Source organism: Pinus tabuliformis, chromosome Q (assembly GCF_031772625.1).
Source record: "Pinus tabuliformis cultivar Carrire ecotype Pingquan chromosome Q, CPIR1, whole genome shotgun sequence".
Classification (NCBI taxonomy): Eukaryota; Viridiplantae; Streptophyta; class Pinopsida; order Pinales; family Pinaceae; genus Pinus; species Pinus tabuliformis.
This window is the reverse complement of record NC_142296.1, coordinates 69,270,909-69,289,308: the sequence shown is the minus strand read 5'-3', so window position 1 is coordinate 69,289,308 and position 18,400 is coordinate 69,270,909. Positions and strand designations below refer to the sequence as shown.

Below are 18,400 nucleotides of genomic sequence, written 5' to 3'. Positions count from 1 at the left end.
AACAAAAGAGACACAAAACATAACAACTCTAAGAAACCTATAGGAAAAACGAGTCATAAAAGGAATAAGAAAAGTGCAGATTTAGGGAGGAAACATTCATTCAGGAATTAATTTCTAAAGCAGAGAGAGAACATTCAAATGCACAGAGGGATACAAGAAAAACCGGACCACAGAAAGTTTTTGCTCCCATATTAGGGTCAGAAGCATTTGTTTCCTCTGTCTTAGGACCTCATGACCCTCAAACTAGTATACACAATCCTGAAATTGTAGATTAAATTCGAGAACAACACAAAGAAAATAGTGGCTGGGACATTGAATCTAAACTTTAAGGGGAAACCAACAAGGAGAACTTAGAGAAATAATTGGAAAAACATTATTTTACTGATCAATACCCAAATTCACGCATTGCCGTGAAACAACCCGCCCTAGAGAAACATGTACAATCATCATAAGAACCTTCATCCATAGGACACTGACCTAAACAATATTTGGTTGAGGACTCATCAAAACAAGAAACAAGGGAATCTATAATGGAAGACAAGAAGAACAATAACGATACAAATACTAGGACTCATGCCACTGTTACCACCTTTGAATTCCCAATAGGTGATATAAGGGCCAAATCTCCCATGAAAAATATTCCCTTGTCATCCCTTCCATATTTTCAAGGAATGAATGTAAAAGATCTTGATACATTCTTGTTTGAATTTGATGTCTTTTGTAGGAGCTATGATTATACTTCATATGCTTAGGAGATGAAATTGTTCCCTGCTACTCTAAAGGGAGCAACATTAAGATGGTTCATGGTACTGGGATTTTCTATTATTGGGACATGGGGAGATATGAAGACTATATTTTTGTCAAAATATCAGGACTATTGTCTGACCAACGACTTGAGGGAAGAAATATTCAGGATTTCACAAAAGTAGGAAGAAATCTTGGAGGATTATGTGGAGTGATTCCACTATAATATACAGAGATCTAAACATAGTGATTTGGATCTGAAGATCTCGAAAACTATATTCATACGGGGAATGAGAGATGAGTACTTGGATACATTCAATATACTGGGGAAGGGAGATACATCTCAATAATAATTTTAAGAGATAATAAAACTCTACTTAAGATGATTGAGAGGATCATCATGAAGAAGAAACATGACAAGGGATGCCTCCGTTCGAATACAAAAACCTAAAAATGGAGGTGTGACCAAAGTCGATATCAGAAACCTATTCGAGAATCTTAAGATTGACCTCCTTAGTACATTATCTGCTCAAATGACAACTACAAAAGTAAAAAAGGCATAGGATGAAGCTGAGAAAGCTTTGGCTATATTCTTCCTAAAATGTAAGGGTAAAAATTCCTTGAGGGATTGTAAAGTCGAAATCGTCATCTTCTACATCATTTGCGATTTGGAGCATTCTATAGGCTATTGTCTAGAGCTTCCCAGAATGAAAGAAGTGCTCAAGGAATCAAGTGAGGAAGTCCAATCCTCCTACTTCATTGGGTATAGGAAGGCTTGGTAGCCATGACCACTGGGTATGTTTCAATGTTTTTCTTTTAATCCATGTAATAATGTATATAGTGCACAACAATTTCCATGGAAATATTCATTTCCTCCTCTAGCTCATTTTTCCTCACCATGTAACTAATGGTCTCCCTCCTCACCTTTTCAATACCCTCCATCTTAGCCATATTATTGGCCCCAAAATTGGAGAGAAAATTCTTTATTTCCAACCCCTTCTGCGTTATGAATACAACAACAATTGCATCTTCCACCTCTCTCAACACTTGCTACTACGCCTCCCATATGACCCTAATTACCCGTAAAAACTAATCCTAATCCAAATAATAATGCAACATAGGCTTTAGAAGCTCATGATTCCTTCCAAACTTACTACATCACTCTCATTGCATGTAATGAAATCCATCTACGATCAAGAAAAGTATTAAAAACTTCTCCTATTATCACTGAGGAATAATGTGAATCTCCTAAGGATGGTCTTGTGAACACTCATGAGACTACTACATTAGGTCAAGGTGTTTTTCTTACACCTATAACAACTAACCTGGACAATGTTGGTATATCTATATCAGCTGACTGAGCTATTACAGTAACTAAGGATCCTCCATGTCCACAAAGATTATAAGAAACTAGGATGACTTCATACACTGACTTTGAGTTTCTCAGAGAGTTGAAAAATATGCACATCAAGATTCCCCTACTGCAAGTTATCAAGGACGTTCCCATCTATGCGAAAACACTAACGGACCTGTATGTTAAAAAAACTGGAAGAAAGCCTAAAGACCTTGTCACTATCCATGTGATGGGGAAATTATCAAAATTAATTACTGGTCAGTCTCCGTTAACCAAATATGATGATACAAGAAATCCTACAGTTACTGTTTACATTGATGATATGCCAATCCCAAATACACTAATTGATTTAGGGGTAGCAATTAATGTAATGAATAAAGAAGTCTTTAGCATGCTAGGTTTGCACGGATTGAGAAAAACACCTACCATTCTTGAATTAGTAGATAGGTCTCGTGTTAAACTAAAAGGGGAATTAGAAGATGTAGTTATTGCAGTGGATTCTTAGAGATATCTAACAGATTTTCTTATCTTGCAAACCAAATCAAATTTAGGAGGGAATCCCTTGATCTTGGAAGACCCTGGTTGGTCACTGTGGATGCATTTATAGGTTTTAGGCCAGGCTATAAGATAATTGTAGATGGTCAGGCTACGAAGACCCTCATCCTTTATCCCCCTACAAAGCCAAGTAGGGAGTTGGGAAACCCCTTGTGGGATGAGTTCGAACTCGAATCAGATAACTCCCAGCCACTTCTTACCCTCAGTAAAGCTGAGTGCTTTAAGCATGGGATAGAAGATGATATTATAAATGGTGTTATCAGTAATCCTCTTTCTATTACTTATATTGAGGACTCGAGGGAGGAAGAGGATATGGAGGATTTTAGATTTGAACATATGAAGACCACTCTAAACATCAACAACAACCAAATTGAAATAGAAGCATGTAAACATGTTAATGTTAACCTAAACCTGACTCCCGAACAAAACAATATGTTGTCATAGTTTTATAGAAGTATAAAAAGAAATTTGCATGGTATTTTACATATATGAAAGGAATTCGTGCTAGCCTGTGCACCCACCATATCTATTTAAAACAAGGCTGAAATCCAGTTAGACATCCACAATGACATATGAATCCAACATTTAAGGAGGTAGTATAATAATAATTGCAAAAACTCCTAAATGCTAACTTCATTTATCCAATTTTCGATAGTGATCCAAATGGATCCTATAAAACCATCTAAGTCTTCAAGTATTCAAAATTGTGCCAAAAGAAGAGTTTTGGAAAATGTTGAATAACACTATCGAGAGGCAAAAACATAGAGAAAACATGGGAAAACAAGTTTATCAGTGGTCAAAGAAACTTTGAATCGGGGCCATAAGATCTGGTCGATCAATGGTCCAGATCTGATCGGCGGTGGCAAAGGGAGGCTATTGGAGGCTACCACATAGATATTGCAATAGAAATCAGCATGGTCAACAAGGACCATTGATCAAGCATGCATATTGACGGCCCATGTTAACGCGTGATATTGCTATTGGAAAATAAAATGGAATGCTTGCAAACGACCCGCAGTATGCGTGATGTGCGATTGCAATCAATTGCATTGCAACATCGCATCATAGTATTACAATGGATTGGGGCCAATATAACTCGCGATAGACAGACACGATAACATTATCAACAATATTATATATATTTTGAAATCTGGAAAGTGTCAATTTCCTTTTTATTTCGCATTCCCACCAAATGAATGGATTACGAAGGAAATGTGCCCGATGCGATATTATGTACCCAAAAGGGTTTACTAAGACTATTGAATACTATTTCAAGTCCGACATTAGCGAGATTTCATGTTTAATGTATTTTTTTAATATAAAAGAGAAGTCACAAAATAGGCAGGCTTTCAGGTGGAACAAAGGTGGTAAGTGGTTTGGGCCGGGGTCCGCCCGAGCCCGTTCATTGGCTGTGACATGTCCTGGCCCTGGAGAGAGCAAACCACCCTTATTGGGCAGTTAACCCCTGTACGAAAGGGCACCTAAAATGAACCATAGTCGTTGGATTTGGATCTCCCAGATCAATGATGGAGATATGATGGTGATATAAAGGGAGACCTAATAGGGATATAGTGCAGAATTATGAAAATTTGAAGTCTGATGAACAGTGTTTTGGCAGATTTTTATAGTTTTGCAGCATTTCTCTATGTGAACAGAAAATGACCAATTATGGGATTTCAAAGGCCAAGATGACCCATTCCATTATAGTACAGATGGCCACCATCCCTAAAATCATTTAGCAATGATTACTAACACTCAAAGGGGTATCCGAGTGGACAGAGGTCGGGAAGCTAGAGAGCCTGAGAAGGAGAAATGAATAGACAACGCAGATTGGATTTAAAGCCGTAGAAGACAACAAATAGAGGTAGGCAGCGTTGAGATAGAGAAGATACATAGACATTCAGTAATAGAGGGAGTTCAAGAAAAACTCTTGTTGTTGTAACTATTGTGTGTTGAGACTCAAATTCATCTCATGCTTTTGTAAAACTTTGTTTTTGAAGACATAATAGAGAGGTCACCACTCAAGGTTGGACCAAGAGACATAGCCCAAGAATGTTGGGTGAACTCCTTATTAAACTGTGTGCTTATGTGTGTTATTTATTATGTTTTTTAACTATTTCATTGTCTGCGTATTTCACAATCTTATCGATCCATTGAACAAAGTAACATAGGCATATCCATGCACATGAGTGTGTAATACCTTAATAATTGTCTTAGATCTCTTTTGAGATCAAGTGGTATCAAAGCTTTAGGTCTGCTAAGGTTAGACAAGCTTGTGTTGGATTGTTGAATGCTAACTTAGTCAAATCTCAAATTAGGATAAGGAGAAATGGTTGAGACTAACCTAGAAATAGGAAGAGTCTATCCTAGGAGGAAAATGGCAGAAGAAACTCCCTTGGAATCAAACTCTCAGTTCATGGACAGTTTCATGACCATGAGAGCCATGGTAGAGGAGATGTATCGAGAATTTAAGAAAGGTCGAAGTGAAGATACTTCAACCTCCAAACAACACAAAGTAACGGAGGAACCTCTTCTAGATGGTCATTTAGAAGGAAAAGGGAAAGGAAAAGAATCCTCTATCAAAACCTCCTTCCAGCCCTTTGATTAAATTAGATGTAAAATTTGATTTGTCAATACCTGATGGATAGTTAAATGAATAAAAGCTAGATAACTGGGTTAGATAGATTGATGTATATTACAGGGTGTAGAACATTGATTTAGAAAGGAGAAAAATTCATCTGGCCAGCCTTTGCCTTGGAGGAACTGCCCTAGTGTGGTGGGAAGGCAGGACACAATTTGATTTAAAGAAACATGGTAAAATTATTTCTAACTGGAGTGAATTTGTTTATATGATTAAAAAAAATTTCTATCCACTAGCTTATATGCAGCAAGCCATGTGGAGTTGGCAAAATCTTCGCCAGTTAAAGGGCCAAAGTGTACAAAGCTATACCCAGGAATTTAGAAAAAGAGCTTTAATTTTAGGAATTTCTATAGACTCACCTGAAACTTTGCTAAAGTATATAGGTGGTCTACATAGCTATTTGAGGCACACCATTCTCATGTTTAACCCTACTAGCATAGATGAGGTATCTATTTCGGCTACACATCTAGAGGCTAGAGCCAAGAATGTGAACCCAGAGATTGGGGGATCATCGAAACCCACTGCAAGCAAGAATAAGGAAAAGAGGAAGCAGAAATGGAAAGAGAGGAAGGAAAATGTTGTATAGAAATACAAACCTTCACACACTCACTGCAAGAAAGGTGGACACAATGATGAACATTGTTGGTCTTTGCATCTAGAGATGAAACCCAAGAAGTTCGATGGCAAGAAGAAGAAGACTGTTGTAGCTATTCAGAAAGATTTGGGGTCAGAATCAGGTGATGAAAAAACAGTCATAGCTACAGGTATAAAAGGTAAAAATTCTGAAGCATCTACTAGTAATTCTACACAATCTATTGATAATGAAGAAAATAAGAGAAAAAGACATGAGATTTTTCATATTAGAGTTATTTCCAAGAATCAAAATATTGATACTTTATTTGATAGTGGTTCACAAGTAAACTTGATTTCTAAAGCAATTGTAAAGAAGTTGGCACTACTAACCACACCTCACAAGAATCCATATCCATTATGTTGGGTATGTGATAAAGCAAAGCTGCAAGTGACTAGACAATGTAAGCTTAGGTTTTCATTTGGGTCAACATTTGTAGATGAGGTTGAGTTAGAGATATTTCCCTTGGATATATGTGGTATTGTTTTAGGAAGTCCTTACTTGTATGATAGAAAAGCCATTTTATATAGAGCTGAAAATAAGTATCAACTCACAAAAGATGGAATAGAATATATTTTAAGAGCTCATCAACTCAAAAATAACTACATTCTCATTAACTCAGCGCAGATGAAAAGAATTGTAAATTCATGCAAGAAATTTTTACTAATGGTTGTGAAGGAAAATACCCCTGATAAAACCAATGTATTTGAGGGCTGTGATGCTAAACATAAAGCTGATTTAAAAAAAGTTGTTTCAAAATATGATATCTTATTTCAAGAACCTAAAGGTTTTCCACCCAAAAGGAAAACTGTACATGATATTCATTTGCAACAAGATGCTCCATTGCCTAACATCGGAATCTATAGGTTATCTGCTGTAGAGAATGCAGATATCAAGAAGCAGGTACATGAGCGACTCTAAAAAGGGTTCATAAGACCAAGCACATCAGCATGTGGATCTCCAATCATGTTGGTGAGAAAGAAATATGTTTCGCGAAGGATGTGCATTGATTATAGAGCACTGAATAAAGTAAAGATCAAGAATCATTATCCTCTTCCTCGCATAGACAATCTATTAGATCAGTTGAAAGAAGCTGTTTCTTTTTCCAAGTTATACTTACGTAGTGGATACCATCAAGTCAGAGTACCAAAACAAGATGCATGGAAGACTGCTTTCAAAATGAAGCAAGGGCTGTATGAATGGATAGTTATGCCTTTTGGCTTAACTAATGCCCCTGCCACTTTCATGAGAGTAATGAATGATGTACTCAGGCCTTTTGTTGATGATTTTATAATTGTATATTTAGATGAAATTCTTGTTTTTAGTAAAACATGGGAAGAACATTTCAAGCATGTAAAGCAGACTCTAAATGTCTTGAAAGAAGAAAGTCTCTATGTGAAGTTATCAAAATGTGAATTTGGCAAAACATCTTTGAATTATTTGGGTCATATTGTAGGGGGTTTTGAATTGAAGATAGATCCCTCTAAGGTTGAAGTCATTGTGAACTGGCCTAAACACAAATCTGCTACAGAAGTTAGAAGCTTCCTAGGAGTAGCACAATACTGGAGAAAGTATATTGCTAACGTTTTCTTGATTGCAACTCCCTTACATGCTTTGGCATGATTGAATAAGGTGTTTAAGTGGGGAGGCAAATAGAAGAAAGCCTTCAACACCTTGTAAGAAAAAATTAGTACAACACCAATACTAGAATTGCCAGCTCTTCAAAGACCATTTGAGATTGAAATAGATGCCAGTGACTCTGCCATGGGAGCAATGTTGATGCAACATGATAAAACCATATGTTATCATTCTGAGACATTTAATTATGCAATAGTTAATTATCCCACATGTGATAAATAATTGTATGCAATAGTATAGAGTGTGAAAAAGTGGAAACATTACCTATCGGGCAAAGAAACTGTTATACATATTGATCATCAACCACTTCAATATTTGCACCCACAAACTAAATTGTAGCAATCAAGACACTATAGGTGGATGGGATTTCTACTACAGTTTCATCTTGTCATCGGATATAAGAAATACATACACAATAAAGTTTCATATATGTTGTCTAGATCATTCATAAATGCATCTGCTATACTTAAGCATAACTCAGTATTGCATGAAAGCTACATTGAACAATATGCTCAAGATGTAAATTTTAATGATGTATATGCAACTTTAAGTCATGGAAAACAAGTAGAAGAATTGGATTATCATGTTAAGGACAAACTCTTGTATCATTTGGTAAAGTTATGCATTCCTCAAACTAAACGAGTTAACGTAATCTGAGAAGCACACACTTCTCTAATATTACGTCATTTCAATCTGAGTAAAATTGTTGCACAACTACAAAGATTCTGCTATTGGCCAAGAATGCATGAAACAGTTTCTAGATATATTAAAGGGTGTACCATGTGTGCTAAAAGCAAGCCTAACAATACAGAAATAGGCTTGTACACTCCACTTCCAGTTCCTTCTCATCCTTGGGAAAGTGTTTGCATGGAATTTATTGGGGGACTGCAAAAATCTATAAAAGGTCATGATTATTTATATGTTATTGTGGATAGGTTCAGCAAAATGTGTATTTTGATACCTTGTAACAAGAAGATTACAATTGAACAAATAGCGAAGTTGTTATTTCAGCATGTATGGGTTCATTTTGGTTTACCCACTTCCGTTGTATCTGATCGAGATTCCCGATTTGTTGGGAAGTTTTGGTCAAGTCTGTGGGAACTAATGGACACCATACTGAAGAAGATCACAACCTTTCATCCACAAACAGATGGCCAAATAGAGGTGGTCAATAGGATAGTGATCCAGTTGTTCAGGGGCTATTTCAGTAAGCATCCCAAGCTTTGGGATGAACATTTATGTTATGTGCAACATGCTTACAACCATGCTAAACACTCTTCTACACAAAGATCTCTTTTTGAGACTTGTTTTGGTTTTACACCAAGCTCTCCCTTGCATTTTGTCTTTAGTAAAGACATAACAGTTGATGGACACAGTCATGTGGACAAAGTAACCAGGTTCATTGAACAGATCCAAGAAATTCACCAAGTAGTGTAGGAATAGCTGGAAAGGAGCCAAGCCAAGTACAAGGCAAGGCATGATAAACATCGAATTGAGCATAGCTTCGAAGTTGGTGATCAAGTCTGGTTGTACATCAGCAAAGACAGAATGCAAGGTGAAGGGAAGAATCTAAAGCCAATAAGGTATGGGCCTTTCAAGATACTTGAGAAAATTGGTGAGAATGCTTTTTGCCTTGATTTTCCAGCTTACATGCACATCTATTCAGTAGTTAATGCAGAGAAAATGAGACAATTTGAACATTCATTGATTGAAGATCCTATGGAGCAAAGTCAGTTGCCTTCTATTGATGATCTGTTTCCTGAATATCTCAATGAGTTGCAGGAAGACACAGTTCTGGAAAGGAAGGTAAGAACTACGAGCAGTGGGGATGTTGAGTACCTGAGAATTAGGCTCAAAGGTTCAAAGCCAAGCAATGCAAGATGTATAGAGATTGGACAAGTGAGGAAGCTGTATCCTCACTTGATTCATGCCTAAAAACCAACTTTTGGTGGTCCAAAGGCCTTTTCAGTGGGAAGGCGTGATCCAAATGGATCCTATAAAACCCTCTAAGTTTTCAAGTATTCAGAACTATGGCAAAATAAGAGTTTTGGAAAAAGTCGAATAACACTTTCGGGAGGCAAAAACATAGAGAAAACATGGAAAAACAGGTTTATTAGCGGTCAAAGCAACTTTGAATTGGGGCTGTTGGATTTGGTCAATCAACATTCCAGATCCGATCGGAAAATCACAATTGGTCGTGGCAAAGGAAGGCTATCAGAGGCTACCACATAGATATTGCGATAGCGATTAGCGCGGTCAACAAGGATTGTTGATCAAGCGCACAGATCGATGACCCATATTAATGCATGATATCACAATCGACAAATACAATGGAACACTTGCAAAGCCTAGGATATGCACGATGTGTGATTGTGATCAATCACATCGCAACATCACATCAGAGTATTATAATGGAATGGGTCCAATATAACTCGCGATAGTGAGACCTAATAATATTATCAACGATATTAGATATATATTTTGAAATCTGGAAAGCATCCATTTCCTTTGTATTTTGAATTTCTTCCAAATGAATTGATTACAAAGGAAATGTGCCTGATGTGATATTATAGACCTGAAAGGGTTTATTAAGACTATTGAATACTATTTCAAGTCCGATATGAGCAGGATTTCATGTTTAATGTATTTTTTTAGTATAAAAGGGAAGTCACAAAACAGGTAGGATTTAGGGAGGAGGAAAGGTGGTAAGTGGTTTGGGTCGGGTTTTGCTCAAGCCCATACATTGGCTGCCATGTGTCCTGGCCCTGGAGAGAGAAAACCACCCTTATCGGGTTGTTAACCGTTGTATGAAAGGGCCACTTTAAATGAACAACAACCATTGCATCTGGATCTCCTAGATCAATGGTGGAGATGTGATGGCGATATAAAGGCAGACCCGATAGGGATATAGTGCAGAATTATGAAAATTTGAAGTCCAGTTAATAATGTTTTGGTGGATTTTCACAGTTTTGCAGCATTTCTCTGTTTGAATAGAAAATGACCAATTCTGGGATTTCCAAGGTGCGATTATCCATTCCGTTACAGTACAAGTGGCCACCATCCCTGAAAGTGTTTAACAATGATTGCGAATGCTTAGAGGGGGATATGAGCAGATAAAGGTTGGGAAGCGAGAGAGCTCAAGACGGAGAAATGAAAATATAGCACAGATTAGCTTTAAAGCCACAGAAGACATTAGACAAAGGCAGGCAGTGCTGAGACAAAGAAGAGACAGAGGCAGCTAGTAATAGAGGGATTTTCTGTAATCAGAGAGGATTGAGGGGTTCAAGCAAAACTCTTGTTGTTGTAACTGTTGTGTGTTGAGACTCAAATTGATCTCATACTTTTATAAAACTTTGTTTCTGAAGACATAATAGAGAGATCACCACTAAAGGTTGGACTAGGAGACGTAGCCCAGGAGTGTTGGATGAACTCCTTATTAAATTGTGTGTTTACGTGTGTTATCTTTTATGTTCTTTAACTACTTCATTGTCTATGTATTTCACAATCTTGTTGATCCATTGCACAAAGTATCATAGGAATATCCATGCACATGAGTTTATACCTTAATAATTGTCTTAGATCTTTTTATAGATCAGATAGTGAGTGGGTATCCCAACTTTTCATTGTCCCTAGAACGAATGGCAAGTGGAGAGTCTATGTAGACTATAGAGAACTTAACAAAGCCACCCAAAAGGACCATTTCCATTTTCCATTCATAGACCAGGTCCTTGCTACCTTTTCTAGAAAGAAATTATTTTCATTTCTAGATGGGTTTAGTGGTTACAATCAAATACATATTTCCCTAGAAGATCATGATAAAACCACCTATACCTACCCTTGGGAAACCTTTGCATACATAGTTCTTCCTTTTGAACTTTGTAATGTGCCAGAAGGTTTCCAAAGGGTGATATTGGGAATATTTTTAGATACGTTACATAACTATTTAGAAGTATTCATGGATGACTTTACACCTTATGGCGAAGGCTTTGAAACGTCATTAGTTAACATTGAAAAGGAACTAGAACAATGTGTATAAACTTATGTTTCTTTAAGTACAAGAAAATGTCACATGATGATGAATGAAGGAATTGTGCTTGGACATTTTATCTCCACTGATGGAATTAAAGTAGAACCTACCAATGTAGAGGTAATTATGAAAATTCCAGTTCCCAAAACACAAAAGGAGGTACACAATGTTTTGGGACATGTAGGGTATTATAGAAGGCTTATAGAAAAAATTTCAAGAATTGCATCCCTTTTATTTTCTCTACTTGTTAAAGATGTTGAATTTGTTTGGATAGGGAAATGTGAGAAAGAATTTACAAAATTGAAAAAGTGTGTATCAACAACCCCTGATTTGTGAGGACCAAACTCGAGTTCTATGTTTCATATAGCCACAGATGCATCTGATACTACTGTGGGAGTTGTGCTGGGTTAGCTAGAGGATGGAAAACCTTATTCCATCTATTACATATGAAATAATTTGACCCTAGGTAAACTAGATTACACGGTGACAGAAAAAAGAAATTCTTGCAGTAGTGCATTCCATCAAGAATTTTTGACACTACATTACGTGATATCAAGTGTTTGTACACATTAACCACTCTTCCATTCATTTTCTAATGAATAAAACAATCACTAATGGTAGGGTTATGCATTGGTTATTACTCTTACACGAATTTGATATAACAATCCTAGATAAACCTAGGAAAGACAATGTAGTGGTCGATTCTCTTTCTAGGTTGACTATTGGTGATGAATGCATACCTGTTGAAGATTGTTTTCGAAAGGAATAAGTTTTTGCTATTTCAACTCACTCACTGTGGTATGCATACATAGCTAATTATGTTGCTACAAGAAGACTCCCACAACACCTATCCTCAAACAAGAAGAAAAAAGTTGTTCAACAAAGTGCAAGATACTCTTGGATCAAAGGAAACCTCTATCACACTAGGTTAGCTCATCAGATTAGGCGTTGTGTGAGGGAGGATGAAATCTTTGATATCCTTAAATATCGTCATGAAGAACCTTGTGGGGGGGACTTGGCAGATCGAAGTACATGGTATAAGGTTCTTTCAAAATGGAACTATTGGATTAATACATTTCAGGACACAAATAAATTTGTGAAAGGATGTGACAACTGTTAGAGAATGGGTCAACCGCTCCAGTCATATGAAATGTCATTACATCCTCGAATATTTTTAGATCCATTTGGGAAGTGGGCCTTGGATTTTTTAGGCCCAATTAATCCTCCATCTCAACAAATGTCCTACATCTTGGTCTTCATAGCTTATGTCACAAAGTGGGTTGAAGGAAAGGCACTAACCAGAGCCACATAATAGGTTGTTTCAAACTTTTTGTTTGAAGACATATTTGTTCACTTTGGGGTTCCTTGGGAAATAGTGACAGACAAATGGCCAAAATTCACATCTCATTTGATATAGAAAATAGTTGAGAAATACAAAACATTTTATAGGATTACTTGACCTTATCATCCAGAGGCTAATGACCAAGTGGAAAGCATGAATAAGGTTATTGAGGGAATTCTTACCAAGATTGTGGCTAGCCACTGGAGGAGTTGGGATGATAAATTGCCAGAAGTGTCATGGGCATATAGGACTACATGGAGGAACAATACGAGATTCTCACCATACGAATTAGTGTATGGTAAAAATCCTTTGTTTCCCATAGAGTTTGAAATAAAGACACTGATTATAGAACTACAAGTGCATCTAGATTTGGTTACAACATAGAAATAATTTTTAAATCATCTAAATGAACTTGATGAGAAGAGGTTGGCTACCATTCAGTAAACATATATCATCCAACAACAGAGGGCTAAGTAGCATGAAAAATTCATAAAAAAGAGTGTGTTTAAGAAAGGATATTTGGCTCTACTATATGATTCATGATTCAAGGATTTCAAGGGGAATCTCTACACTAGATGGCTAGAACCTTATGAAGTTGATACAGTCTTTGACAATGGGACTATGAATTTAGTCACCATCAATAATTCTATAACCCCATTACTTGCTGATGGACATCGTCTTTAGTTATATCACAAACCAACTGCAAAGGATTCAATTGTCAATATTGTCTCAAAATCTGATCTTCAAATTATACGAGCAGGGGAAGATTCTCTTGTGCTTCCAAATTTTTAATCCTCAATAAGTGTAACAACTCAAAACCAACTCTATTGGAAGCTGATACACCCAAAAAAAACAAAACAAAAAAAATTAATAATAAGAAAAAATAAAATAAAAAATATATAAATAAAAATATGTCTATGAAAACCTCTTACAGGTGCATAGGCAGATAATGGTAATAGTTGAAAACCACTATGTGGGGGTTGTTGCACATTTCTTTTTCTCTATAACAACATCATTTATTTCATACATGTTATCTTATGTTGCTACACGTTTAAGTCGTTTCCTTATTTCTTTGAAAGTTTTTCATAGTATTGCAAATAAGAGTTTTGTTGTAAAGAGTAACATTAGCAATTACATCCATTGTTACACTTATAACAACTAACAATTTGTAGAAGTGAATTAAGCACAATCATTTTCCTTAATAAATGATATCACCACGATGTTTCCTTCGAAATAAGTGACCTAATCAGTGTGTTGTTACCGGAATCAATCATGTCACCAGTACTTTTCCCCCACATCACCATCAGTGAGTCATTCTAAAAGTATCTTTCTTTTCTTTATTTAAAGATTATGGAAATTAATATGATGTTCCATATGATGGTTGAGGATGATCGTCGCATTAAAAATCGAGGGAGGGTGAATCATTTTGCAATATGTAATTTAAATCAGACTTAAAGTGACAAACTTTGTAATCACTGGAAAATCCTGCAATCATTATCATCTTTTACGTCAATCATGCTATAGGTTTAAATTACATTTAAGACAAATTTCCATGACCCCAGATTAATAATGAGACAATAATGCATATCGTACGATCCCCTGATCTGACATCTTTCTTTTACTTTCCTACTTTTACTACCCCAATATATATCTCAACCAAGCACTACATCTTCATTTCAAATAATTGTAAAATGAGAAAGTAGACATAGCATAAACGGTATTTCCTGAAGCAGAGATGGGAGGAATAGTAGTCAGGCATGAGCCAAATTCCTCAGAAGCATTGGAGAATTGCCCAAAGGCATGCCATATTTTAATGAGGTAGGATGGTTTGAATTCTTCGAACAACTCAAAGGGTCAGAAGAAACTGTTGCCATGGAATTTGCCAAGAATTTGAACAAGAATTAGATGGAGGTCAGGGGGTTGATGACATAAGTCACTCAATAAGTAATTTCCATAGTATAAACATTGTAAACTGAAGGAAATGGATGGTTTATCGAGAAAATCAGTGATCCTTCCTTCACAGTGGAATTTTTGTTTGGGGATGAACAATTGGAGAAGAAGGGTAAGGAAATTAATCGATTCTTACATCCTCATCCATGGGAAGATGTTGCCTTATACATTATCAAATACATTACTTGTGAAGGATGAGCGAAAATAGTGTTTAATAATCATTTCCCGTCGTTAAAACATTTCCAACAGAGGCAATTGGTTAATCTTCCATATTTCCTATTGGAGAACCTGAAGCATACGTATGAAACTATGAAGGTTGCTTCACATCTAGAAAATTGTGTCCCCAATCACGACCTTATAAAATTAATCATAATGGATTCCCTGGAATGTTAATGTCAGAATTGGGAAGAGTTTATGAACAGAAAGATGAGGATTTCATGCCGGAAGCAAGCTTAAACCCTCGTTGATGATCCAAAGGAAGCTAGGGTGATTGAATAGAAAGGTAAATCCTCTCAAAGAAGAATCAAGAAAAGATCACTGGAAAATCCAATAGGTGGTAGGATACCAAAAAGGAGGCTCAAAGTGAGCACCCAGCGAGAGTCTCTACCTCCATCTAGAAATAGGTCATGCAAGCATAAGGATGCAAGGGAGAAAAACGATGAAGAATAGGCCGATATTGAAGAGGTTTCTTTACCAGGTAAGGATGAGACCCAAACCTTGTTGCGTAAAATTGGAAAATTAAAAAATGAAAATAAAGAATTAAGGCAATAATTAGAGGATAGTAAAGTAGAAACAATGGTCCCGCATTTGAATATTTTGGCGGAGGTTGTTGATAATATGAGAATAGAAACTACAGTGGTCCCCATATGTACAACATGTGTTAATAATTTAGCAACAACCGGGTATAAATTTGTGCTGCAAGTACCATCTCGATAGAAACCAAAACTGAACCCTCAGAGGTTGTTACACAAGAACACATTGATGACATTGTTGTTACAGAAGAACCAATAGGTAAAACGGAGCATCCCAAGGTGATGAACCTAGAAGCTAACACAAAATAACTTGCTGACGATACTGCTATTACACAAGAACTAGCAGTTCAGGCAGAGGTCCCTGAGGAAGAAGAGGTAAGCATTGATCGACAAGAACGTTCTGATGAAGTTGTTGTTACAAAAAAACTAGTAGCCGAAGTAGAACAAATCAAATCTTGAGATGTTGTTACACCACCTATTGATGTTTCATGTGAGAGAACATGAGATCCTAAAGCATGATGGTGTTCATAAAAACTTTTGTTGATATCATAATTACAAAAATCGAAGTAGTTCGTACTCTCTTTGCAAAACAGAGTGATCTCACTCGAGGGGCATTAAGAAGTTGTATATACTCTCAAAGAATAGTAGGCTAAGAGGAAGTTGACGGAAGAGTGGAAAGGATGGGAAAGGAAGAAAATTGTGAAGGAAAAGGAGGAATGAGTGCAACAATTATGGCAGAAAGTTTAGGAATTAACAGATGATAAAGATAAGATGTATGGACTCGCCCTGAACCTATTGGGGTGTAGAAGTCCTTCCCCATCCTATGCAATCTTTCTTTTGGAAAGATTTTATTTGTTTGATTTAAAAGTTGTTTATGAGAATAGACCTTATCTAGGTAATTCTACCTAGACATTTTTAGATGTTTTTTGTGCATGTGATTTTAATGAGAAAAGCTTACTTTGTGACCTTTTTGTACACAATATGATTTGTGAATACGCTAACCTGCATATGATTGTACACATTTCCTGCTACATGGGAGAGTTGCAGTTGCACACCTTCATCTCTTTAATGAGAAATCAAGTAGAATGGCATCTGGCCATGAAGTCATGTGACACCAATGAAGAGAAGGCAACCTTGTGGATAAGAGTAGAAGCAGGCATGGCTACTAAATTGAGGCGTGAAATTACGAAGTTCTTGAGTACCGCTAATATGAGGGAACCATCAACCATCTACGGGAGGAGGATTTTTGGATTTTGTGTCAGCCTCTTTACACATTTGAAGAGCCAAGCATTGATTGGATGCCTTAAACATACAGAGGCTGGTAAGGAAACTCTTTAGGAGGGTGACCCTTTTGGGTTTCCAAATTTTGTGGTTGTTGTTACACGAGTTTCAAAATATGTTCGGATTGTGAACTCAATGGGAGCCTTCTCGATAGGGCTTAGATTTAAGTATCCCTTGATTTGGCTTCTAGTCAAGGAATACCAACCCCATTACTGTTTGTGTGATTATGAAGAGGAATCATGGCTACATGAGTTAATGGATACTCAGGGCTACAGACCAGTGGCGAAGATACTACTAGTTCTTACAACTTGACATATTTATAGCAGCAATACAACAACAGTACCTGAAGATTCTGCACCAGGACATGTAGTTGCTTCAGTTCAAGGGGGATATTGGGTGCAGTCTTCAGGCATATCTTAGACATCTCTTTCCCCATTTTTTATAATTCTCTCTCTCTAACCCTATGAAATTTATGTCCCAATTACCATTTTCCATGGTCATAAGAGCAATCCTTTCTCAATATTTTGTTAAATATCGAATGAAGCGATGTCTTTTTGAGATGGCTTTTTATCACCAAAAGCTTATCACCTAGCCGTTTCTAACTAGGTGGATCAAAATACACCATGTGGATTTAATTTTACCATAGTAAAATCACTTTCACTGTGGAAAATACTTTAGTAAACCACTTTTATTAAATTATTTTCTGATTTAAATAAAAAATCCCTATGAGAATAATTAGATAAATCATCATTTTTAAATTTTCTCTAGGAATTATTAAGAAATCATTATTTAATAATTATTCGTTGTACCATTTGACTAAATCCCTTAGGAATATTTATATAAATCATTATTTATTTGAATTTCCTTATTTCTGTTATTAGAATAATTATTAAATCGCTATTTAATAATTATTTTGATTTCACACCTTTCTTGTTTCTCACAAAATAGTTAATAAATGATTTTAATTTTTAATTATTTCTAAATAAAGGAATTTAAGAATTTTAAATTCCTTTTCCCTCTCCAATAAATATAATAAATTATTCGAAGTAGTTAGATATGAATTTGATCGATAATATTTTATTATTCTCCATTTTCGAGATTAACTCCATACTTTGCTATATAAAGGAGGCTTTTCCATTCATTCCTCACCATGATCATTATCATTGTCAACATTATCATCATTTTTTCTTGAGCTCCCACTTGAGTTGTTCACTTTGTTTAGGTTTTTCACACGATTGAGAGAGGGAATCTATGTTTGAAGCATCAAGGATATCAAAGGATCCATCCCACAAAGGGGGACTTAGAGACCAATCTATAAATATCCTCCATCGGGTGTTATCAATAAATATTTATTTGTTTAAAATTGTATTGCCACTTAGTTATTATTTTGGATCTATCATTTTGTTGCTATTTGCTTCAGATCTTGTTTTCTTTTACTGCAGATTTTCCATTTCTGTTGCAAATCTAGAACGAAAACAACCATTG

General features: G+C 36.2%; 1 protein-coding gene across 1 annotated transcript; it reads left to right on the top strand.

Moving 5' to 3' along the window:
* The first annotated feature begins 2,159 nt into the window (after positions 1–2,159).
* Positions 2,160–2,603, top strand: LOC149218318 (uncharacterized). The gene has a single exon (XM_089386531.1). It carries the CDS (start codon positions 2,160–2,162, stop codon positions 2,601–2,603), a length of 444 nt encoding a protein of 147 aa, XP_089242657.1.
* Positions 2,604–18,400: the final 15,797 nt, after the last annotated feature.